The following is a 25,187-nucleotide window of genomic DNA, read 5'->3' on the forward strand; positions in this document are numbered from 1 at the left end:
ACCCTCGAATTCTCACCATCATCACCTGGCACTCAATCGACACTTAATAAATCCTTGTAGAATTCTTAATAAATTCTTGGTGGACAGATCTGAATGGCCTCAGGGCAGTGCCTATTTCAATACCACCTCTTACCACCAGGTGGTCTGGAGGTTGAGGATCCGACCTGGCCAGGCGCAAGACACCCTGGGAATTGTAGTTCGCCAGATGAACAGAGAAAGGCGAGACCAAGCTGTGCATCCTGGGAGTTGGAGTATTTGCCACAGTGCCCTCTGCGCAGGCGCAGGCCGACAGCCATTTCCGGACGCCAGGGTCGCACAGAATCCCAAGGAGGTTTCCTAGAGGAATCATGGCTACCTATAGCCTAGCGAATGAGCGACTTCGCGCCCTGGAAGACATCGAACGGGAAATCGGCGCCATCCTCCAGAATGCAGGTTCGGGATGCGACGAGTGAATGGCAGGGGCACCATGGCTCCTGCACATGCGCTGACCGGAGACTCGGCGAGTGGTTGGGGAGGGATCCTAAGTGCGTGCGCGGCGAAAGTGGGGAGCGGGAAGCGGTTGACCTAGGGCGGGGCTGTACTGCCAGTCTCCGGCTAGCCCCGCCCTCTCTCCGCCCCGCAGGGACCGTGATCCTAGAACTGTCGAAGGAAAAAACCAACGAGCGACTCCTCGACCGGCAGGCGGCGGCCTTCACAGCATCGGTGCAGCACGTGGAGGCGGAGCTGTCGGCTCAGATCCGCTACCTCACGCAGGTGGGTGTATCTGGGAGGCGCTGCACGCCGACCCCAGCCTCTGACTTCAGCCTTAGCCTTAGGGACTCCCTGGCCGAGTATTAGCGGGGCAGGATCAGGCCTCCACCCCGACCCGGCACCACCCGGATCGGGCAGACCCCTGCCTTCCCAGGCTGCTTTATTTCTCTAAAAGGAAAGAAGTAAAGGTGACCTGCCTACCCAGGTGGCATCACCTGAGCCACTAACGGGAAAGTACCTGGAAAAGAGAGCAAAAACTATAGTAAAGCCACAGAACTTGCTCTTGGCCTGACGCCAGGGCATGAGGCCCCAGACGTGCATATCCCGAGAAAAGAGGCAGTATTAAGAGGATTCTGAAGTCCTTGGACAGCTACCACCATTTACTAGAATTTATGGTGTGCCAGACACTCTGCATTAACTTGTTCTATAACTACTCTAGAAAGCCATTACTGTCACCCTCACTTTACAGATGAGGTTAACAGAAATGAAGTGGGTTGCCTAGCTGAATAGATCAAACTCAAGGAAGAAATGAGACAAGAGAAATGATACCTGGTTAAGGGATGGGTAAGGGAGGCAGTGCTCCACTGATCAGTCTAACTGTGCTGTAGGTGGCCACAGGGCAGCCCCATGAGGGCTCCAGCTACTCTTCAAGAAAAGACTGTCAAATGGCTCTGAAGCGAGTAGACTATGCCCGCCTCAAGCTCAGTGATGTGGCGCGAACCTGTGAGCAGATGCTGGAGAACTAAGCCAAGGAAGTGAATCCAGAGCATGGAAGGAGACCATGACCTGAACCTGACAGAATTAGAGACCTGAAGGATGAGAGGTGTGGACTGAGGCATTCATACGTGCCCTGCTGGTCAAGAGTATACTAGGACAAAAGGGGCAGAAGGTGGAAATGGAAAAACTAAAGCCCAAGCCTTCCCACAGCTGTGCCCTGGTTCCTCCAGCATGGTGCTCCTGCTTTCCACTACACAAGCTTAGACAGGAGCTGGAGATTCACCTGCCCAACCCACTTCCTCATGCATGTCATGCTCCTGTCCCAGGCTTCCTGGAAACCTGGCCAAGGAAGATATACTCTTCCTTTGTTGGAAGAAACAAAACAAGAACTAAGAATTTTAATAAAGCAATAACAATTTTCCAAAAAGGAGATCAGACTCTCACTGGGGTATATATGAGTGATATAAGAGATTGAGATTTTATGGCATCAGCACAGAAGCCACTGAGGAGGGAAGTTTGGGAAAGCCTAGGCCTTAAGTGTGGAATTGGGGAGCAACAGCTAGTGCATGAAAGGAAACTTGTGACCCAGGGAACCATCAGCAAGAAACTGAAGCCAGCAGTCATGGGAAGGAATAAGGATCTGAAACCAATGTCTGCATAAAGAAGAGTCAGTAATTCTAAGAGTAATTTTTAAGAGTTAAAAACACATGAGAGAACCAGGTGCAGTAGCTCACACCTGTAACCCCAGCTACAAGGGATGGAGAGATTAGGAAGATTGTGATTCAAGGCTAGCCTGGGCAAAAAATTAGACCACATCTTAATGAAAAATCTAGTCATGGTGTTGTGTGCTAGTCATCCCAGCTATCCAGGAAGCTTAAGTAGGAGAATGTCAATCCAGGCTGACCCTACTGAAAAATGATTAAACCAAAAGGGGCTGGGGGCATGGTTCAGGTGGTAGAGTATCTCCTTGTGTTCAACCTCTTGTACCACCAAAAAGACCCACATGTGGAATTTGGAATTTTCCAGCCTGCCATTATACTGTGTAAAAGTCAGGTATTATTATTATTTATTTTTTGGCAGTGTAGAGAATTAAACCAAGAATGTCACCCATGCTAGGCAAGCACTATACCACAGAGCTGTACCCCAAACCCCAGATTTTTAATAGAACTGCATCATCTTTAAAAGGTCGGGGGAGGAGAGTACTAAGAGAAGACAGTGAAGCTAGTCATTTATTGTTAAGAATGCCTAGTATGTGCCAGAAATTGTATTAATTACACAGAGCTTTACAAAAGTAACTCAAGCCAAGTGTGGTATCACGAACCTGTAAACCCAACACTCAGGAGGGTCTAGTTTGAAACCAGCCTGGACTACATAGTGAGACCCTATCTCAAAAAAAAAAAAAAAAAATGTCTGTCTGTCTGGGCTGGAGATGTAGGTAGTCTCACAAGCTTCCATTCTTGGCTCAGGCATTGGAGTCTGATGTCACAGGTATATAATGGTGCTTCAAATCTGGAAAGGATAAAGAAATTGAGAGAAGAGCTCTGAGATCAAGAGTTGGGGGAAGGGGGTTATAGCTTAAACTGGAGAATCAGATGCTAAGACATTAATCCTAGGATCTAGTACATAGTAAGTGCTTAATATAGACTTGTGAATTGAATAAATAGCCCTTGCCTTCACAGCATCATCTCCCACTAGCCTGCTTAGCTGCCATCTTTTTTCATGTTATTCCAAGCACTGATCCCTAGTCCTATGGTGGCTTCCCTCTTTCCTTCACAGCCTATGGTCCATAGTGCAGCCTATGTGTGCCTGGGTTAGGTTTCCAGCCACCTGAGAACTGCTAGAGGCAGGATACCTGCCAGGAACTTTCTGGGTCTCTGGGGGAGAGGTTAACAAGTCCAGTTCACCTGGAGTGTACTGCTGCGACTGCTCCCTCTTCCTCTTACACAGCACGTACAAGAGGACTCCAGTGAGGAAGAAGATGATGACCAGGAGAGACAGTACTGGCGCTATGATTGATGTCCCAGCTGTCAGACCTGCTTTTTCTTCCAGACGTTTATGGTTCCCCTCAGCCTCAGGCCCAGTTTCTAGACTATAGCCCAAAGTGGGCATCGTAGTTTCAATGATATGGGTGAACGCTTTGTCCAAGGGCAGTGATCCTGGTAGAAGGGTGGTATGCTGAATCTGCGCAGGAGTGCTGTTATATGGAGGTGCCCCCTCTGTGGGCTCAGGAATCAGGGTACTGGGGTGAAGTGAGTGTTCTTGATGGATCGAACTCTTCCAATAAGCACTTCCACATTCTGGAGAGGAAAGAATTGAGGAATCAGAGCTATCAGAACAGGTGAAGAAGCAGGTAAAGGTATAGTTGAGAAAAAGGAGTGTCTTTTCCTCACCCATTGCCAGGATCATAGCTAATGCTCCCATAACAGAAAACACATTAACAAAAGAAAAGTATAAGCCTGTGTGGGTAGCCCAGGCCTGTAATCCCAGCTATTCAGTAGACAGAGATCAGGAAGATTGCAGTTCAAAGCCACCCCAGCAAATACAAAATAGACCCTATCTTGAAAATACTCAGCACACAAAAGGGCTGGCAGAGTGGTTCAAGTGGTAGAAGTATAATAAATGTATCTAAAGTTTTATGGGAACTGGGGGGCCTGTATTTCCAGCTACTCAGGAGGCAGAGATCAGGAGGATCACAGTTCAAAGCCAGCTCAGGCAAATAGTTCAAGAAGACCCTATCCTGAAAAAACCCATCACAAAAAAGAACTGGCAGAGTGGCTCAAGGTGTAGGCCCCAAGTTCAAATCCCAGTACCCAAAAAAATAAAAAAAAGTTTTATGGGACATGGGAGCATTCAGAAAGAAAGTCCAATGACCCAGTGCTTAGATTTGATGAAGAATGGGCAATTGTGTAGAACATCATGGACACACACACACATAAAAAAAGTCTGGGCTGGGGATGTAGCTCAGTGGCAGAGCACTTGCCTAGCATGTGCAAGGCCTGATTCAGTTCCCCAACACCCCCACACATACTGAAAAAAAGAAACAAAAATGGACCAGCAAGGCCTGTCCAGATTCTTCCTGGTCCCTGGGTATAAGGCAGAACCCCTACAGAATGAATGTAGTAGGCCTTTCAGGGTGAGGTAGATCATAGAATTCCTTCCGGCCAGCTGTCACACAGAAAGGTGGGGGAAAGTTGGAGTGACCTTCTTGCTTCAACAATTTTCTCAATTGCTAAGATTCATATTTTAGGGTGTCATGTTCTGAGCCCAACAGAAGGAAAGGTAGTAGGTCAGGAAGACATCAAGGGAACAGCTGAAGGGCTAGGGGATTAGCTCAGTGGCAGAGTGCTTGCCTAGCATATGTGAGGTCCTGGGTTCAATCCCCAGTGTAGCTGGGGATAGGGAGACAGTCCCAGCTGAAGGCCAGGAGAAGAAAGTAGTGGCAGAGGTAATAGGTGAGACATAAAGAAGTAAACAAACCATGAGATGCAACCACTGGGGCAAGCCAGTGTTTCAACTGGAGTCAGGAGGCTTGGATTAGACCCCTGGCTGTGCTACAAAATACCTGTGTGATTTTATTTCTAACTTCTCTGGGACTCATTTTTATTTCAACAATCAAGTTGGGATAAATATAGACAACTTTAGATAGAACATCAAAGAACATTTTGTGGAAGGAATGAACCAAACCTGGGTATAACGTATGTATATACAGAAATGTCACAACAAAAGTTCCTGTATAACTATCAATACACTAATTAAAATGTTTTTTTTAAATAAAAGTTTTTTTTAAATGTGTCTCAATGAAGAAAAATACAAACACATCAAGTCATATCAAATTTGTGACTTCACAGATGTTATTGCTTAGGACAAGTTGTTAAATAGCGTTTTGCAAAACTAGCTTCTGTACACTTTAAGACGCATTCATTTCATTACATGTAGATTTCTGCCTCAAAAGAGAAAAGCAATAAAAATATTTAACTCTAATAAAATACATACCGAAAATTTGGGGGATGAAATATAATGACTCCTGTAACTCACATTGAAATACATTAAAAATAAGGTGGATTACTAGAAATAGAAGGAATGTACCTCAACATTATAAAGGCTATATATGACAAAACTATAGCCAACATCATACTTAATGGAGAAAAACTGAAACCATTCCCCCTAAAATCAGGAATGAGACAAGGGTGCCCACTATCCCCACTCCTATTCATCATAGTCTTGGAATTCCTAGCCAGAGCAACCAGGCAAGAAAAAGAAATAAAAGGAATACAAATAGGTAAAGAAACTTCAAAATATCCCTATTTGCAGACAACATGATCCTATATCATAAAGACCCAAAAAAATTCTACCCCAAAACTCCTAGACAGCTATAGCAAGGTGGCAGGATACAAAATCAACTTACAAAAATCATTAGCTTTTCTATACACCAATAACAAACAAATTTAGAAAGAATATATGGAAACAATTCCATTTATAATAGCCTCAAAAAAAAAATCAAATACCTAGGAGTAAATTTAACAAAGGATGTGAATGACCTCTACAAGGAGAACTTCAAATCCCTGAAGAAAGAGATCAAGGAAGACTACAGAAGGGGGAAAGATCGCCCATGCTCATGGGTTGGTAGAATCAACATAGTAAAAATGGCTATACTACCAAAAGCAATCTACATGTTCAATGCAATTTCCATCTAAATCCCAATGACATTCATCACAGAGATTGAAAAATCTACCCTAAATTTCATTTGGAAACACAAGAGACTGTGAATAGCCAAGGCAATACTTAGCAAAAAGAGCAATGCTGGAGGTATCACAATACCTGACTTCAAACTGTATTACAAAGCAATAGCAATAAAAACAGCATGGTACTGGCACAAAAACAGATATGAAGACCAGTGGAACAGAATAGAGGACCCGGATATGAATCCACACAGCTATGCCCACCTTATTTTTGACAAAGGCGTCAAAAACATACAATGAAGAAAAGATAGCCTCTTCAACAAATGTTGCTGGGAAAAGGGGTTATTTGCCTGCAAAAAACTGAAACTAGATCCATGTTTATCACCCTGTGCTAGTATCAACTCAAAATGGATCAAGGACCTTAATATCAGACCCAAAACTCTGAAGTTAGTACTGGAAAGAGCAGGGAATAGTCTGGAAGTAATAGGTATAGGACTTCCTCAATATAACCCCAGCAGCTCAGCAACTAAGAGAAAGGGTGGACAAATGGGACTACATAAAATTAAAAAGCTTCTGCACAAAAGAAATGGTCTCTAAAATGAAGAGACCACCCACAGAGTGGGAGAAAATATTTGCCAGCTATACATCAGACAAAGGACTGATAACCAGAATATACAGGGAGCTCAAAAAACTAAACTTCCCCCAAATCAATGAACCAATAAAGAAATGGGCAACTGAACTAAACAGAACTTAATCAAAAGAAGAAATTCAAATGGCCAAAAGCACATGAAAAGATGCTCACCATCTCTGGCCATAAAGGAAATGCAAATCAAAACCACACTAAGATTCTACCTCACCCGTGTTAGAATAGTTGTCATCAAAAACACCACCAACAGGTGTTGGCGAGGATGTGGAGCAAAAGGAATCCTCATATACTGCTGGTGGGAATGCAAGCTAGTGCAACCACTCTGAAAAAAGAGGACATCTTAAAAATCTAAACATAGATCTGCCATATGATCCAGCAATCCCACTCCTAGGGATATAACCAAAGGAATGTGACACAGGTTACTCCAGAGGCACCTGCACACCCATGTTTATTGCAGCACTATTCACAATAACCAAGTTATGGAAACAGTCAAGATGCCCTATTACAGACGAATGGATTAAGAAAATGTGTTATTTATACACAATGGAATTTTACTCAGCCATGAAGAAGAATGAAATCTTATCATTCGCAAGTAAATGAATGGAACTAGAGAACATCATCTTGAGCAAGGTTAGCAAGGCTCAGAAGACCAAAAATCCTATGTTCTCCCTCACATGCAGACTTTAGATCTAGGGCAAATATGGTAAAGTTTTTGGACCTGGGTCACACACTAAGGGGAGAGCACATGCAGGAGGAATGGGGATAGGTAGGAAACCCAAAACTTGAAAGTGTTTGATGTGCCCACTGCAGAGAAGCTAATACAGTAATCTTAAAACAACAGAGGTCAATATGGGAAGGTGACCCGGAAGTAGTGAAGCGGTCAGATAGAGAAGAATCAATTTGGGTTGTAATATACTTGTGCATGGAAACAATGCTAGAAATCTCTCTGTATAGCTATCCTAATCTCAACTAGCAAAAACGCTTTGTCTTTCTTATTATTACTCATGTCTACTCTCCCACAGAATTGGACAAAAAGACAGAACAGCTTCTGCCTGGAAGAGAGGGGGGTGGGAGGAGATGGAGGAGCCAGGGGACGGAGGGGAGAAATGGCCCAAACAATGTATGTACACATGAATAAATTAATAAAAAAATAAGGTGGATTGATGGCGGGTAGAGAAATGGAATGCAATAAAGCAAATATAGTAAAATGCTACAAAATTGATACTGTAAATGTATTATAATATTTTTGCTTTATTATATAGATAAAATAGAAATATAGTTATTGCAGGATCTAGATGGTACATATAAGGTTATTAGCTGTACAGTTCTTTCAACTTTTATATTAAATATTGGAAAACAAAAATAGTGCCTTCACGTGATTTCAAGAAATATAGTAGTGATTAAATTATACATAAAATACATATTTTTAAAAATTATATACTTTAGTTATATATTAACATAAAATGGCGATTTCAAGAAAATATTAAAGCCTAGCGCCGGTCGCTCAAACCTGTAATCCTAGCTACTCAGGAATCAGAGATCAAAAGGATCGCCAGGCCAAGACAAAGAGTAGGAGCCACTATCTCAAAAAAAAAAAAAATCACTAAAAAGGGCTGGGGGAGTACTCAAGCTTTAAGAGTGCCTGCCTTGCAAGCATGAGTCCCTGAGTTTAAAATATATATATATATATGTAAATAATACTGCGTGCGGTACAACAGTCGGCAGAAATCGTAAAGGTTATGGTGAATGATGTTTGGGAGACAGGGACTTAAGTGAAAGTATTTTGGCCAGAATTAGAAAGATCCAGGAATGTGCAGTGTCAGGGGAGAAAGGGATACGCAGAAGGAAATGCCGTTCTGCCCTGGAGGCAGGCCTGAGAAGAGGAAAAACTCTCACCTCTGAGATCAAAGCAGCTCACCAATTCAAGAACCCACTGGTCATTGCTGCCCCCACACACGCTCTGGGAACGTAGCTGGAACCTGCGAGGGGAATAATCTGGTCTCACTTGGGGCCCCACCTTCCCTTCCCAAGCTTTCCTCATTCCTAAGGTGTGCAGTCACCCCGAAGAAAGAGTTGTTTCCGCTGGGACTGGAAATCCCCAGGTAAGTGAAACCGGGAGGGACGATTAGATAGGTTCCCATAAGGAGTTCAAGTTTAACTGCAGAGGGTCCTTGAGGCACCTGTCAGGTAGGAACTAGGAGGCGTTGCCCTTCCGGTGAGGGAGATTACCTGACATAGGATCGACAGCGATCGTAGGTTTTCAGGTGTTTTCGGAGATAGTCCACTAACTTAACCTTTGGTGGGGAGCTCGAAGAGATTCTTTTATCACAGTGACAACTTCCAGCGACGCTGCCCTCGTTGCCATTACCTGAACGGGATAGAGTGGTCAGCCCAAGTTCTCCAGCCAAGAACCTCCCCCTGCTATTACTCAGCCTACTTAACCTCCAAGTCACCTTTTGCAGCCTTTCCCCTAGACCAGGGTTTAACCCACATCACACACACACCCCAAAAACGTCCGTAGCCCCACTGGACTCAGGTGTCCCCAGTTAGCCTTCCCCTTACTCCTGCCCAGCCCGCCCCCAGCCCGCCCATGACTAACCTGACCAAGTCAGCAGGAAGAGCAGGAGGAGTACGAACCTAAGGGGTCCCCAGTCCAGACTCATCTCCGGGCTCGGCAATGTGGAGACAGCGCGCCCTGCCCTGTCTGACGCCCCGACAGGCTCGGGATGTGAGGACCCGCCGATTTCTCAATGACTTTCGTTTCCTTCCGTCCTCCCTCCCGCCCGCGGTTCAGGACCAGGCCGGGGGTGGGGTGGGGGGGGACGTCGGCGCAGTCTCGGCTGGGGAGGGGGCGCGAGGCGGCTGCGTTCTCCTGCCCGGCGCGCGCCGTCCCGAACCGACCGTCTGCGCCGCACCGCGCTGCCTCCCGCGACGGGGATCCCCCTGGAGGCGGAGCTCCTCACCCCGCGCCCAGAGCCCGTCGAGGGGACCGCCAGCAATGTGGGATGAAACCGAAAGAAAACTCGGGCTACAGGGCGAGATCAGCAGGGGTAGGCGGACAGTGGCCCAGAGAGATGACGCGGTTAGGTTCGGGGATGCCAGTTCCCTCTGGCCATCACAAGTCACTCTGCGGACCTGAGAAATGGGTGGTGATCCCCTAGAGCTTCCCACCTGCTCCAGGATGCTCTTTCACTTCCCGGCCGGGCTCCGTCGCCAGGGGATCCAGTGAAGTGGTCCTCAGAGTCCAGCACGCACTGGTCAGGGCAGTCAGCTGCCGGTGCACCCAGCCCGGGGGGCGTGACCACCTGAGGAGCGGGCGGTGGGCTCGGGCTGCCCTGACGTCACGACGCCACCACTCCCCACGAGGTATTTACCTTCGAAAAGTAGTGGCGGCTGCAGGTACCGGAGGAGTGGGACCGCCGGGAAGGGATAGCTGACGCCAAACCGATCCAAATCCAAGGGATGCCCCATCTCCTCTTCCCATATCCCACAGACCAACGGATCCAAAATCCTTCCCCACAGGATTAGCCCCACCTCATCTCTACCCTTAATTCAGACCTTCCTTTAGAGTGTTTGAGTCCTCAAATTTTGAGCCCCAAATACCATTTCATTCCTGAGTGCTCATCCTCGACCCTAATCATCCACTTAATAACCTAGCCCCCCCACCCCCGCCCTGTTTTCATCCTTAAACTCCATCTTCATCCCTGAAAACCCTATTTTCAACTCCTAATACTTATCGGGTCACCTGAAGTGACCCTTGAACCTACACCCTTCCCCATTTTGTGACCCACTCCAAAATCTCCTCACTACCCTGTCCTTCAACATATAGCCCCCTCCTCTGCTCAATCTGGGCTCAGGCCCTGTGCACCTGATGACATGGAGTTTGTATCTGGATACCGGGATGAGTTCCTTGATTTCACTGCTCTCCTCTTTGGCTGGTTCCGCAAATTTGTGGCAGAAAGGGGTACTGTGGGGACGAGTCTTGAGGGCCATTGGCAACAGCTGGAGGCTCAGATCAGGAGGCTGCCTCAGGACTCTGCCCTTTGGGTGCTCCATGTCCTGCCCAACCGTAGTGTGGGCATCAGTCTGGGTCAAGGGGGAGAGCCAGGCCCTGGATCAGGCCTGGGAGCTGCCAGACTCCTAGGAGATGAACCTCCACTCCACCTGAGAGACCTGAGTCCCTATGTTAGCTTTGTCAGCCTGGAGGATGGGGAGGAAGGAGAAGAGGGAGAGGAAGAAGATGAAGAAGAAGAGAATGGAGAGGAGGATGGTGCAGGCACAGAGAAGGTAGAATCACAGGAGGATGGAGAGCCAGCCCCTATCAACAGAGAATGCCCCCAGGAAGCAAAGCCTGCAGGTGAGCCAGAGGTGACTGAGCAGAAGGCAGGTGATGATGATGGCTGCCTAGAAGACAGAGGGAGTGATGAAATTGGAACCGAGAAGAGGAAGGGACAGAGGAGTGGTAAGAACCCAGGGCTGACCCTGCCCTACCCTCTACCCAGCCATCTTCCCATATTGAATTGTTCCACAGCCACTCAGAACCCAGTCAGAAGTCATAAGCTTGTGGTCTTTGACAGATCTGGTCTGAACATATGTTTTCATAGGCAGTATTTTTTTTATTTGAATCAATATTTAAACATTGAAAGGAATAAAAAACCAGAAGTCTGGATTTATACCCTCTCAAGAAAAAACTTAAAGTGGTTTTTTTGTTTTGCTCTGGGTTTTTGTTGTTGTTTGCTTGTTTGTTTTAAGAGGCAGTGCTGGGGTTTGGACTCAGGCTCTGGCACTTGCTAGGCAGGTGCTCCACCACTTGAGCCACATATCCCAAAACCTAAAGTTCTGATAGGGTGCCTATATTTCTGCATAAAGCCAGTTCTGACACTGCTTAGCAGCTGTCCCCTTTAGATGGACACCCCCCCTCCTCCCGAGTCCCCTTTATTTACTTGTCTGGCTCCTTTAGGCATCTGAGTTTGGTACCCTTGACCCTGATCATCTTTGCCCCCTGCTGCATCCCCCAATTTTTCCCTCTTTCCCCAGAGACTGCCCCCCTGCACCTTTCCTGCCTCTTACTGGTGACAGATGAACATGGCACCATCTTGGGCATTGATCTGCTGATGGATGGAGTTCAGGGAAGTGCAGGCCGGGGCTCAAGGACTGAGAACCTGGCTCCTCGGGCCTATGCTCTCCTCTGCCATAGCATGGCCTGCCCCATGGGCTCTGGAGACCCGCGAAAACCTCGACAGCTTACTGTGGGAGACGCGCAGCTACATCGGTACAGAAGTATCAGAGGGTGGGAAGGCTGGGGCCTAGAGTCCTCAGCCCCTCACAGCCTGATCCTGTCCCCACCCCATTCAGAGAGCTGGAGAACCTGGTCCCAAGGCTAGGTGTGAAGTTAGCCAAGAGCCCTATGCGGACATGGGGTCCTCGACCAGGCTTCACCTTTGCCTCCCTGAGGGCTCGAACATGCCATGTTTGTCACAAGCACAGCTTTGAAGTGAAGTTGACACCCTGGTGAGCAGCCCACAGGGGAGGTCAGAGAAAAATCCCAATAGTCAAGCAAACAGAGGCAAAGCAAACCAGGCCAGTGGGAGCCCAGACAGGGAGGAGGAGGCCAGGGAGATAAGAAGAAATGGAAAAAACAAGAAACAAGCTGTTAGAGGGAGTCAGACAAACAGGCCAAATGACATATGGGTGGTTGCAGAACAGGTGCACAGCCAACAGGATTTACAGAGATTAACACTATGTCCTACCACTGCCTGTGTCTCCCAGCCCCCAGTGCAGTGCTGTCTTGTACTGTGGAGAAACTTGTCTCCAGGCTGATTGGCGGCGATGCCCAGATGATGTGAGCCACCGATTTTGGTGCCCAAGGCTTGCAGCTTTCATGGAGCGGGCAGGGGAACTGGCAACTCTGCCTTTCACTTACACAGCAGGTACAATGAAGAGGCCAAAGTGAGGGGAAGGGGTCAGTAGGACTAGGGCTTTGAGACTGGGGTCTGGGTGCTGGGAAAAAGGTCCTGAGGTTGAAGGTTGAGTGCTTTTGGCTTAAGTCTACATTCCTGGAATCCCTAGCTGAAGCTGCAGCTGGAGGTTTGAGGGGTGGGAGGTGGTGAGTTAGGACGTGGGGCTAAAGACAAGGTATCTGAAGCAGAAGACTGGGTGCCTGGGTCTCTAAGATTGCTTACGGAATTTGAGGGTAGGAATTCAAATGCATGCTTCCCACCTCCACCACCAACTAGCAGTGTGACCTTAAATGCTTTACTTCTGAGAGCCTCAGTTTCCTCATCTGTAAAAGAGGAATATTAACAAATGTAAAATCCCATGGAATTGATACAAGGATGATGTGGGCTCAGTGTCTGACACACTTTAGACACTCAGACATGATCATTCTCACCCTGACTAGAACCAGATTCAGACCCAGAGTCCATGGGGAAGCAGGTCCTGGGGTCCAGCCACCCCCATCTCTCATCCCCATCCCTCATCCTTCTGCAGAGGTCACCAGTGAAACTTTTAACAAAGAAGCCTTCCTGGCCTCTCGGGGCCTTACTCGTGGCTACTGGACCCAGCTCAGCATGCTGATTCCAGGGTCTGGCACCCCCAGGCACCCTCGAGGAAGCACACCATCCCTCAACCTTCTTCTCGATGGTACGTGGGTCCTCTTGTCTGTCAGGAATGGTCCTCAGGCAGGTCCCTCAGCCTAAAGGGAAGGGTAGGAGAGAAAAAGCTGTCAAGTCTCAGATAACACCTCCACATACACATCAACCCCTGCCAACATTGTCAGGGAGATTACAAGCCTTTCTCAGTCCTCAAAATAGTTGCCCCAATCCACCCCTTCCAGTAGCTCTGTCCCTATGCAAACCCCATTCCTCTTGCTGCAGCCCCAAGCCCTTTTTCAGGGAACACTGCCCCTGTGGAAGGAACAGGAAGATGGGGCAAGGAAGGCTTTCCAGACCTCAGGCCCCACTTCTCTTTTTCGTCCTCTTAGGAGATCCCTACCAGCTTCTCCAGGGAGATGGGCCTTCCTTGATGCCTCCAGTACCCTTAGATCCACCCAGGAGCCTCTTTGGTGAGCTAGGGGTTGGGACAGGGATGGGAAGCCCAGAATCCTAGGGGGGGAGGGCTGAGAAATAGGGGGCTATTAGGCCAGAGAGGTTGGGGTTCAATCCTGAGGTTGGGTCCCCCAGTAACCTACTCTCTCCAGGCTCGTGGCAGGATTACTACACATGGCGAGGCCTCAGCCTCGACTCTCCCCTGGCTGTGCTTCTCACTTACCCACTGACAGTGTACTACGTCATCACCCACTTGGTTCCCCAGTCCTGTAAGGAGTGCAAGGCAGGATGGGGGGCGGGGGATGGAAGGGAAGGTGGGTAGTAAGAGAAACCATATCCTTAACAAGCCGGTTTCACACCAGTCCCTGAGCTCAATATTCAGAACAAGCAGTCGCTGAAAATCCATGTGGTGGAAGCTGGGAAGGAGTTTGACCTTGTCATGGTGTTTTGGGTGAGTCCAGGACTGAAGACTAGGCACTGGGTGTGGGGATGGACACATGGCAGGACCCAGACCTATCCTTCTGTTCTTCAGGAGCTCCTGGTTCTGCTCCCCCATGTGGCCCTGGAACTGCAGTTTGTGGGTGATGGCCTGCCCCTGGAGAGTGACCAGCAGCATTTCACCCTGCAGAGGGTGAGGGCTTTAGGAGGGCCCTGCTCTTCAGCTTTGATCCCTCTGGAGGCCCCCTGATAGGGCCTACCCTTCCTCTCCCTTTTCCTCTGTCTTTGGTGGTGCATCCTCCAACACCAACTTCCTGTGGCTTCCTCCCCTCATTCCTGGCCCTACAGGATGGCCCTGAGGTGTCTGTCCGTCCTGGTTCAGGGGTATCAGCACGGCTCAACTCTGGGACCAAAGAGAAAGGGGGCCGCAGGGATCTACAGATCAAGGTGTCAGCCAGGCCCTACCACCTGCTTCAGGGGCCCAAACCTGACCTGGTTATTGGTAAGAGCCTGGGCAAAGCTCAGGGATAGAGGTGTGGAAAAAGTAAGAGAGAAGACCAAAGGGCCAGCATCTCCACATGCTCTTCCTGTGCAGGATTCAACTCTGGTTTTGGTCTCAAGGACACGTGGCTAAGCTCTCTGCCCAGGTTACAGGTGGGGAATCTCACCGGCCCAGCCCCCTTTCTTCCTTCTTTGAAAGACTTTGAACTCTCCTCTTCCTCCCTCAACTGAAACACAGACCTAAAGACCATCTACAGGTCCTCTTGTCCTTCTCTGTGTCTGCCTCATGTCTCTTCAGCATCCCAGTCTGTTTTGGGGTCCTCGTTTTCAACCCTGTCTGCCATAGGAGTGCGGGGAAGGGCCTTGGGAGCCTTGGGATGTATCTGGGGGAAAAGCTTCCCAGGAAGTCTCTGAGGCCCGGCTCCTCCCCATACTTAGTCCTTCAGAGTCCCGGCTTTCTTCACCGAGAGCAGCGAGTATGGCTGCGTGATGGACGACCAGACCATGGCCGTGGCCACGGGAGGGGGCACCAGCTCTCCACAACCCAACCCTTTTCGTTCCCCCTTTCGCCTCAGAGCGGCCGACAACTGCATGCCCTGGTAAGGGACAATGACCTTCCTCCCTATTTCTCTCCTGACCCATATCTTCTCTTACTCTCTACATCCTAAAAGGTCTCTGCAGTCCTTGGAACCCTCCGGACCCCAGTCCTACAACCCGCCTTCTCTGTTACCACTTTTCATATCCCGCTCTGGTCTCGACAACAGGAAGCCCTTTAGACCCAGCTCAAGAAATCTCCAGGCCCGTCACCCTAGCCCTCCAGCCAGCGGAGTCAAAAGTCTAGCCCCGCCCCCGGGAACAAGCCCCGCCCCGGTCGTAGCCCCGCCCCCGACCGCGCCCACGCGCCTCTCGCAGGTACTGCAACGCCTTCATCTTCCATCTGATCTACAAGCCTGCGCAAGGCAGCGGGGCCCGCCGGGCGCCGGACCCAGCGCCCCCAGCCCCAACTCCGGCCGCTCCTCCTACTCCCGCCCGGAGGCGCCGAGGAGAAAAGAAAACTGGGCGGGGGAGCCGCCGGCGGAGATGATGCTGAGATGGTAGCAGGCCACCCACTCCCCAAACATGCCTCCTGAAGGAAAACAGGAAACGCTCAAGGCTCAAGGGGAGAATGGTTGGCAGAACACGAAAAGGTAAATAAAATTAATTGTTTGAAACCACTGAGTCATTGATACTTTGATTAAACTTTGATTACTCATAAGTGGGTCATTATGCAGGGAAAGGAGAGAAGGATTTAGAGATGATTTTCTTCCAGCCTCTTTCAGTAGTTCATAGGTCCGTCAGTTTCTGGGATGCCAACCTTCCCTGATAATCCCAAATTTCTCTCCCTCTTTATATGTCGGTAAGTCGTTTTCCAGCCCCAGTAACCCTCAGGGCTCTACCCCAAGACAAGGAAAGACCAAGAAGCAGAGCGGCTTCTCACTAGTGGAGCAGGAAAGCAGACAACGACCTAGGGACACACAGACCCTTTGGTTTGGATTCAGTGAAAGGCTCCAGCCACCCAACTCCACTTTCTCTCATTTTTCATATTCGACATATCCATTCAACAAACAACTACTGCTGAATTGGTCCCCTAAAATCACTCAAATCCATCCATTTCTGTCCAATCCCACTTCCATCTCCACCATATCTCATCTCCACATTGCAACAAAAGGATTCCTTCTAAAATACATCTGAAAACTGCGACAGAATGAAGAGATAAAAGAGACATGAAGACTAAATGCTGTGTGATATCCTGATTGAATCCTGGACAGAAAAAAAAGAAAAGACATTTGTGGAAAAGCTCGAGAGATCTGACTAAAGTCTGTAGTTTAGTCAATGGTATTATATTTGATTAACATGACGTGGTTGTATAAGATGTAACCTTAGAGGAAGTTAGTGAGGGCATATGGAAACATTCTACTAATTTTGCAATTCATCAAAATTATTTCTAACTAAAAAGTTAAAAAACAAGTTTAGACTCCCTAGTATGACTTATAAGGTGCCACTCATCCTGTCATTCATTTATTATATCATCTAAGTTTTGAAATATACACAAAAACCCAGACACTGAGTATAATGAATTTCTTTATACCCATCACCCAGCTTCAACATTTACCATCAGGTTTCTTTCTTCCAGGATATTTTAAAGCACACCCCAGATATTAGTCATGTCACTTATATGCACCTATAACAAAGGGCTCTTAAAAATGAAACCATGATGCCAATCTCATACTCAATGAAGTTGATGGTAACTCTTTAATGTCTTATAGTATCCAGTTCTTATAAAAATGTCTTCCCTTGTCTCAAAGATGCCTTTCTTTTTTTTTTTTTTCACATACTTGACATTTTCTTTATTTATTCATTGGTTAATGAACACTTAGGCTGATTCCATAGTCAAAGATGCCTTGCACAGTTAGTTGGTTTCAATCAAGAAATAACTGACACCCACACATTGCTTTTGACTGTTATGCCTCTTGCGCCTTCTTTATTCTATGATAGATTTTTATTCTTTTTTATTTTCATGTCACTGATTTGATGAGAACCTGGATTACTTGTCCAGTACAATGCTCTTCATTCTGATAATAACTGGCTGATTATTTCCTCAGGTTTTGTTTTTATTTGTTCATTTATTTTCTTTAGTTTCAGTGAACTGGTACTTAGATCTACATTTTAGTGGTTTTTTTGTTTGTTTTTTTTGGCGGTATTGGGGTTTGAACTCAGGGCCTCGAGCTTGCTAGGAAGGCATTCTACCGCTTGAGCCACTCCACCAGCTATAATGCTTTTTTTGATGTGATCCTGCCTACCTCTGCAGACTGATCTCATACCACTTTTCACCCCTCTCTGCCCTCCAGTCAGACACCTCTGACTAAAGACATGTACTCCCTCCTTGTGGAATATCCCATTTCCTTGCTCAACTAATTCCTACTCAGCCTTCACTTCCTTAGGAAAGGAGGCATTTCCAGACACACTTGGAAACTAGACACCCCCCTTAAGGTCTCAAACCACATTGGATTTCCCCTTTCTCACACTTGTAATTCCTTATCTACTGTTTCAGTTGCCTGGCACATGGTAGGAACTCATACTATTGTTTATTTCCTCATTATATGGCTTATCTACTAATTATATTGCTTATCTACTTCTCCCACCCATGTTTTCCACCCTCCCTCCTCATCTTTCCTCTCAGGCTTTGGCCCCTACAGCCAAAAAGGGAAAGTCTAGCTTCCTGGTGGATTGAAGGTAAACAGTACTTTTCACCATCTTCTTGGCCAGAAAACAAAACAAAACATTTTTCCGAAATTCCATATTAGTAACTCAAGGTCCTGAGTTCAAACCCCAGTACCACCTAAATTCCACATTATTTTTTTTAATTTATATTTTAGTTGTACTAGGGCTTGAACTCAGGCTTCATGCTTGCTGGGCAAGTACTTTATCACTTGAGTCACACCACAGACCACACACTACTTTTTAAATTAAATACAGTAGAATAAAGATATTCATATGCATCATATATAGTGAGAATAAATACTGTTTTGTGAGACATTTGGTAGGGTTGGTGGAATGGTTCAAGTGGTAGAGTGCCTGCCTAGCAAGCGTGAGTCCTGAATTCAAACCCCAGTACTCCCAGTATGTATATGGATATAGATATATAGATATATATGCTTATATGTGTATGCACACTGCATTGTTATATAAAGTTTTTCTTACTGTAGACCATGGTCAAAACATCTGAAAGTCATTGACTTGGAGGGAAATCTATCAGAAACAGACAAGTCACCAGAAAATTACAGTACGGGGTGATTGGTGCTATAGTGAAAGTGTTACACTCTTGGGGACACAGAGGAAGCATTTGAGATAGCCTCCAGGCTATCTGCCAGGAGATAATGACACTTAAGCAGCAGACCTGAGGACAAGTAGGAGTTAGCCAGATAAAGAAGAGTAATAGGCACAGGCAAAGTAAGTAAAGCACTTGGGAGAAATCACAAGTTCTGTCTGGCTGGAGTTTAGAATAAACTCCAGAGTTTATTCTAGCTCTCTTACCTCCATCACTATCACGTTACTTTTATTTTCTTTGGGCACTTATCACATTTTTACTATCTCATGTGTTTATTTACTGTTTATTACACACACACACACACACACACTAAAACTTACAAGACTTACTAAAAAGTAAGTTCCATGAAAGGGGAAATTTTATCTTGTTTACAACTATGCCCTAGCACAATGCCTAGAATATCATAGCTATTTAACAATTACTAAAGGGAATTTTAGAAAGGTATCCCTGCTATATGGGAAAAATAAACAGACCATAATAGACTATAAGAGGGTAAGACTGAAGGAGACAGACCAGCAAGGAGGCTTTGGTAGTAATACAAGCAAGAGCTGATGGTGCCTCAATGTTGAAGAGAAGCAGAGAGACCCTAGGGCTAAGAAGGAAGTAGAAACAACAGGTGACATCAATGGATAGATATTAGAGGGAAGTGAAAGGCAGGGAAAAAGTGGAGGCAACGAAGGATGGCTCCAGAAGCTAGGCAACTGGTTGAAGAAAGTGCCATCTGCTCACAGTAGAGATGCAAGAAGAGGATTAGTAAAAAATAATTTAAAAAAAAAAGAAGAAGAAGAGGAACAGAGTGGGATAGCAGGAAGTGGGTAAGAGAAAAATAAAGAATTAAGGGTGAGACGTGTTAAACTTGAGATGCTTAGAGGACATTCTGGTGGAGATTCTGGTAGTAAGTGATACATGAGCTGGAACTAACATGACTAGGAGAGTGGATGGGAGCACCTAGGGAGAATGAGAAGAGGTTTTAGGAGCAGCATCCACATGGGCTGGGGGTGTTGCTCAGTGACAGAGAGCTTACCTGGCATGCAATGTCCTAGGTTCAATTTCTAGCACAGGACGAGGAGGAAGAGAAAAATCCACATGAAGGCCAAAATGTAAGGATGGAAAGAAGGAAGAGGAGCCAATAATTAGATGGAGAAGCCCAGAAATTAGCAGGAAACCAGGAGAGTCAGAAACAGCTCATTTAGGGCAGCTAAGATTGGGTGGAAAGGTGTCCTCTTGACTTAACAAACAAACATGTAAGAATATTCAGTAGAATGGTGGTGGCAACGGAATGGGTAAGTAGGAGGGAGGCCAACTGAGCAACTCTCTCCTTGCCCTTCACTTCCCTCCATGATTCACTGATCGGTCATGACCTATTGTTTCTACCTCCTACTACAGAAAATACAGAAAGAAATACAAAGAAAATTTATTATACTTTTAAAATGCTTCCATCTTTTATTCTAGCACGTTACATGAATTTTATAGTAAAGTATACATATATTTTAAATATCTTTAAATTTTTTAATTGACACATAATTATACATATTTATAGGGGACAATGTGTAATAAACAAATCAGGGTAATTGGCATATCCATCACCTCAAAGATTTATCATTTGTTTGTATTGGGAACATTCAGAATCCTCTCTACTAGCTATTTCAAAATATGCAATTAATTGTTGTTAACCATAGTTACCCTACTGTGCTATGAAATATTAGAAGTTATTCTTGTTATCCAACTACACATGTACCCATTAACCATCCTCTATGAAAATTTAAGTGATTCTCAATCCCAACACACATTTTAGTTTGTTTATGGACTCCTTTATGTTTATCAGAATGTAGATATTTTTATAAAGTGTAATCGAGCAGTGCATAATGCTGACTTGCTTTTTTGTGTGTATGTGGTGGGACTGGGGTTTGAACTCAGGACCCTGCACTTGCAAGGCAGGCACTCTATCACTTGAGTCACTGCTCCAGCCCTCTGTGCATTGGTATTTTTGAGATAGGGTCTCACTTTATGACCAGGGTGGCCTGGACAGTGATCTTCCTATTTGTGCTTCCCTGTGCAGCTGGATAACGAGTGCAAGTCATCATGCCAGGCAAGGGTTGAAATGGGGGTTTTGCAAATTTTTTTGCCCATGTTGGCCTCTAGCCATGATCCTCCTGATCTCTGCTTCCCAAGTATCTAGGATTACAGACTTGAGCCACTGCACCCAGCCTAACTTTTTTTTAATATTATAATTTGTTGTGGGCAGTTCTTCATGTCATTAGTCTCTTTCCATGGATGGCTATAGACTAGTTTATGAACACAACATAACTAGTCCTGCTTTTGAACACTTAGGCAGTTCCTAATTTTTCTCAATTATAACCGAAGGAGAAGTAGAAAGTGACTCAGCTTGCTACCAAATCACAACCCAAGATAGTCTGGACCTACCTATGGGATGAGGAGTTGATTTTCCTGAGATGCTTTGCATGCAGTTTCTGGCCTTTGAAGGAAGAAGGCATTTTGTAGGTCCCAGGGTAGAAGTGTGGTATGGAAGTGGGAAGGGCATCACAGGCCAGTGTGGAGCATTAGTCCCAACCCAGCCTCGTGGCCTCAGTTCTGAGTCCTACCAGAGGAGCCATAGGCAGAGTCCAAAGGAGCCACTATAAAACTTCTGTAAAGTTAGAGGGGGCTCCCTCCACTTCTCAGGGCACACAGTGTGGTTTGGGGGCAATGAAAATTCCAAGGAACCTATCTGTGTAGCTGGCTCACATATGACTGAAGATTTGGAGGTGTTTGCTTTCTCACTGGAGGCATCACGTAGGTAGGACAAGAGCAGCAAGTCATGGATTGATGTCATTAATAGCCCAGTTGGTAATCACACACTGAGGGTAGGGTATAGGTTTTTAGTTTCCAAGGATTCAGAGAATTTCCTGAGGTCTTTCTGTTGTTGACTTCTAATTTGAGTCCACTGTGGTTTAAGAAATTTCTGATTTCAATTTTAAAATCTTGGTTTGGATTGGTGGAATGGCTCAAGTGGTAGAGTGCATACCTAGCAAGTCTGAGGCCATGAGTTTAAACCCCAGTACTGCCAAAAAAAAAAAAAAAATCTTGGTTAAACTTGAGGGCTGGAGGCATGGCTCAAGTGGTAGACCCTAAATTTAAATCCCAGTATCAGAGGTCAGAGGTGGAGGGGAAACTTGGCCAAAGTTAGTTTTATAACCCAGAATGTGCTTTATCTTGGCATGTTCCATGAGTACTTAAGAAGAACATGTGTTTTTTTGGTTTTTTGCTTGCTTGTTTGTTTTTTTGACAAGACTGGGGTTTGAACTTAGGACTTTGCACTTGCAAAGTAGACCCTCTACTGCTTGAGCCATGCCTCCAGTCCATTTTGCTCTGGTTATTTTGGAGATGGGGTCTTGAGAACTATTTGCCCAGGCTAGCCTTGAACCTCGATCCTCTCAATCTCAGCCTCCTAAGTATCAAGGATTACAGACGTGAGCCACTGGCTCCCAGCTGTGTATTTTCCTGTTGTTGGATGGAGTGATCTACAAGCACTGATTACATTCTGATGGTTGACGGTGTTATTGACTTCTTCTGTTTCCTTATCGAGTTTTGTTTAATTTCAATCAGTTGCTGACAGGTGGGCAATGGATTATGAGTTTAGACAAAATTGTTTTGAATCTAGGCTCCACTAATTACTAGCTAGGCAGTCGTGGACAGATTCAGCTGTAAATCAGGTGTTATTATTCCCCATTTTACAACTGAGGAAAGGGAGGCATAGGGAGATTAGATAATTTAACCAAGTCAAATAGGGTAGCCTGGGAACAAACCTAAATAATCTGACTCCAGGATATGTGCTTTAACCTCTTACCTTACTGCTTTGTGGAAAATGTTGCAATTTCCCAGGACAGATGAGTAAGGCTTACTCTGGAAGCCCTTCCTTTCCAGAAGCCAGTCTCTCTCCTCAGGTATTGATGATCAGCCATGCAAAGAATCAGAAACACTCTGTCAGGTTGTCTTTGAAATGTGAGCTTTGGGTAAAGTTACTACTCCTCACATCCCAACCCTGCCCACCTCCCTACTGCAGTGAGAAGAGGAAAGGAACATGATAAAAGACAAGGCTTAGGGATCGGGTTGCCTAAGTTTTAATCAAGGTTTCCCCACTTACTAGTTTCATGATGACTATGGATTGGCTCTGTAATGTCCCCCATCTGTTAAAGATACTGTCTGAGTGGTGCTATTGGGAGGTGACAGAACCTTTAAAAGTGGGGCCCAGTGAGAGGTCTTTAGGCCACTGAGGTGTACCCTTGAAGGGGAATGAAGGACCCCAAGCCTTTCTCATTTCCTTTTGCTTCTTGGCCATGAATGAGCAGTTTTGCTTTACCACCTATTCCTGCTACAATGTGCTGCCTCACTACTGAAACTTCCAAAACTATGAGCCAAAATAAACCTATTCTCTTTACAAGTTAATTATCTAAGTGTTTTGTTATAGTGATGGGATTCTGACTAACACAATGATCTTGGAAAAGTTATTCAGCCTCTCTGTGTCTACTTCCTTATCTGTAAAATAGGAAAAGTACCTATTCTATAGGGTTGTAGTGAGTACAGGGGAAATTAATAAATGTAAATGCTTAGAAGGATCCTCAGAATAGTACACATTCAATAAATGTTATATGTTTTAAAGATTTTTGGTTTTGCTGTGCTGGAATTGAACCCAGGGCCTCACACATGCTAGGCAAGTACTCTACCTCTGAGCTATATGCCAACTCCCTTTTTGCTCTTTTTATTGCAAACTAACAGACCAATTCAAGACAGAGGCTGTAACTAAAACTAATTTCCTGACTTTATCAAAGAGAATATCATGCCTTACAGCCTTGTTAATTGTAGGAACCCCAGAAGTCCACACTTGCCAGGCCATCCTCACCTAGACTTATCCCCCAGACAACTTTATTCATCCCCTTGTGGTTCAGCCTCCTACCTCCTCCACACCCTAACCTAAATCCTTTCACTGGAACCTCTGGAACTTCTGGAACTTGAGATACATCATCAATAAAATTCCCCAAATCATCAATCTCTTCTCTCAGTTGTCTATTGGCCTTCTTGCTCTCATAGAAACTCGGCTCTTTGTAAGATTCTGTTCTCTTATGATCCTTGGAGGTGGCAGCTGTTTTCTTTTCTTCCCATACTCCAAACACCTGGAGGTGAGTCAGGTGTCTCTGCTTTTTTTTTTTTTTTTGAATTAGTACACAACAAACTCCAGACTCTGTCATTATCAAATTACAAGCATCCACCACTATGCTTCTTTGTAGCCTCTATATTCTCACACCAACAATCCTCCAGCCCTTTGGGCTCCATTAATCCTTCCACATTTCATCATCTATCACCCCCTTCATGCCTTCAAATCTCAGTTCACCCAGTTTACATACTTTTTTTTTTTTTTTTTTTTTTTGCAGTACTGGGATTTGGCAGTACTGGGTCTCTTACTAGGCAGGAGCTCTACCACTTGAGCCATTCCATCAGCCCTCTTTACATACATTCTTAGTCCCTTTGTCCTCCTCCAAACTGCAAGCCTGGTTAAACCAAATTCCACCAACAATGAGACTTTTTCTAAGTTATGCAATAGAGATAAATAACTGTGCTGACTTACCTCACTTTGAATTTATAACCACAAATTACAGATAGGCTCTGAGCACTTTCCAACAATCCTACTCAGTCTCCTTTCTAAGTTCTCTCTTCTGTTTTCTGAAATAACTTCATATCTTGTCTCTCCACAAATGACAACCGCCCATTCTCAGCTAGTGATGTTAATTTAAAAAAATTATTTATTTATTTTGCAGCAGTGGAGGTTGAACTCAGGACCTTCTGCTTGGTAGGCACTCACTCTACCACTTGAATCACTCTGCCAGGCCTGGTGATGTTAATTCTTAACTTAAAAAGAGAAGCAACCAGAAGAGAACTTCATCTTTCCACCAGTGCTTCTTATTAAGTCTATCCCCTGCAAATTTCATTTTTTCCCCTTCAGTATCTGTTGAATGCATTCTTCAAATGTTAAATTATCCTTTCTTCTTCATTCATCTCTAGACCACTCCAGTGAGAGAACTCTTGTTGATAGCCTTGTCAAAACCCAATAATGGGGACTGGACATGGTGGCTCACACGTGTAATCCCAACTACTGGAGAAGCAGAGATCAGGAGGATCATGTTGCAAGGCCAACCTGAGCAAAAACTCAAGATTTTACCTGAAAAATAACTGAACAAAAAAAAGGGCTAAAGGCAAGGCTCAAGTGGTAAAGCACTTGCCTAGAAAGTGCAAAGCCCTAAGTGGGAAAAAATGCCTTCAGGAGCGCTTAATAGAGTTGTCATTCCCTCCTGGAAACCCTATCTTGGCCTCCAAGACATCACACTATTCTACTTTTCCTCCAATGTTGCCATAGGGTCCTCGTCCCCCTTTCCTGCCACTGTCTCCACTGTGGCTATCTCCTACCCTCTTCTCCCTGACTACATTCACTCTCCCACTCCTCCCCTACACACCCATCTTCCCCGTGCTCCCTCATGTTTACAAATGTC

The 25,187-nt window shown here is 45.8% G+C and overlaps 3 protein-coding genes and 1 long non-coding RNA gene across 5 annotated transcripts; 2 read left to right on the forward strand and 2 right to left on the reverse strand.

Moving 5' to 3' along the window:
- The first annotated feature begins 297 nt into the window (after positions 1-297).
- Positions 298-2,903, forward strand: Med11 (mediator complex subunit 11). The gene is made up of 3 exons (XM_020181066.2): positions 298-432; positions 623-753; positions 1,359-2,903. Exons 1-3 carry the CDS (start codon positions 348-350, stop codon positions 1,494-1,496), a joined length of 354 nt encoding a protein of 117 aa, XP_020036655.1. The 5' UTR covers positions 298-347; the 3' UTR covers positions 1,497-2,903.
- Positions 2,679-9,627, reverse strand: Cxcl16 (C-X-C motif chemokine ligand 16). The gene is made up of 5 exons (XM_074047053.1): positions 9,392-9,627; positions 9,022-9,160; positions 8,689-8,771; positions 3,372-3,764; positions 2,679-2,976 (listed from the first exon to the last, which is right to left on the reverse strand). The coding sequence occupies exons 1-5, from the start codon at positions 9,453-9,455 to the stop codon at positions 2,930-2,932; spliced, it is 726 nt and encodes a 241-aa protein (XP_073903154.1). The 5' UTR covers positions 9,456-9,627; the 3' UTR covers positions 2,679-2,929.
- Zmynd15 (zinc finger MYND-type containing 15) lies at positions 9,617-15,861 on the forward strand. Of its 2 annotated transcripts, none has more exons than XM_074047062.1 (13): positions 9,617-11,254; positions 11,830-12,064; positions 12,148-12,303; positions 12,562-12,722; positions 13,282-13,434; positions 13,775-13,855; positions 13,991-14,107; positions 14,201-14,289; positions 14,371-14,469; positions 14,625-14,778; positions 14,833-14,930; positions 15,216-15,376; positions 15,690-15,861. In XM_074047062.1, exons 1-13 carry the CDS (start codon positions 10,669-10,671, stop codon positions 15,859-15,861), a joined length of 2,262 nt encoding a protein of 753 aa, XP_073903163.1. In that variant the 5' UTR covers positions 9,617-10,668. The 2 variants fall into 2 exon arrangements, with proteins under 2 accessions (XP_073903163.1, XP_020036654.2); XM_020181065.2 differs by having other exon boundaries at positions 14,872-14,930.
- LOC141413836 (uncharacterized) lies at positions 12,904-24,057 on the reverse strand. Its single transcript, XR_012438770.1, has 2 exons — positions 22,493-24,057; positions 12,904-13,486 (listed from the first exon to the last, which is right to left on the reverse strand). It is a non-coding gene; the product is annotated as an uncharacterized lncRNA (long non-coding RNA).
- Positions 24,058-25,187: the final 1,130 nt, after the last annotated feature.

The sequence above is a fragment of the Castor canadensis genome, chromosome 11, assembly GCF_047511655.1.
Source record: "Castor canadensis chromosome 11, mCasCan1.hap1v2, whole genome shotgun sequence".
Taxonomy (NCBI): domain Eukaryota; kingdom Metazoa; phylum Chordata; class Mammalia; order Rodentia; family Castoridae; genus Castor; species Castor canadensis.

Coding starts and splice junctions, on each gene's coding strand:
- Cxcl16 (XM_074047053.1), bottom strand. CDS start 9,455: ATGAGTCTGGACTGGGGACCCCTTAGGTTCGTACTCCTCCTGCTCTTC. Junction 8,772..9,021: donor CGCTGTCGATCCTATGTCAG/GTAATCTCCCTC, acceptor TTCCCCTCGCAG/GTTCCAGCTACGTTCCCAGA. Junction 3,765..8,688: donor GAGCTGCTTTGATCTCAGAG/GTGAGAGTTTTT, acceptor TTTCCTCTCCAG/AATGTGGAAGTGCTTATTGG.
- Zmynd15 (XM_074047062.1), top strand. CDS start 10,669: ATGGAGTTTGTATCTGGATACCGGGATGAGTTCCTTGATTTCACTGCT. Junction 13,856..13,990: donor TCCACCCAGGAGCCTCTTTG/GTGAGCTAGGGG, acceptor TACTCTCTCCAG/GCTCGTGGCAGGATTACTAC. Junction 14,470..14,624: donor AGCATTTCACCCTGCAGAGG/GTGAGGGCTTTA, acceptor CTGGCCCTACAG/GATGGCCCTGAGGTGTCTGT.
- Med11 (XM_020181066.2), top strand. CDS start 348: ATGGCTACCTATAGCCTAGCGAATGAGCGACTTCGCGCCCTGGAAGAC. Junction 433..622: donor CGCCATCCTCCAGAATGCAG/GTTCGGGATGCG, acceptor TCCGCCCCGCAG/GGACCGTGATCCTAGAACTG. Junction 754..1,358: donor AGATCCGCTACCTCACGCAG/GTGGGTGTATCT, acceptor ACTGTGCTGTAG/GTGGCCACAGGGCAGCCCCA.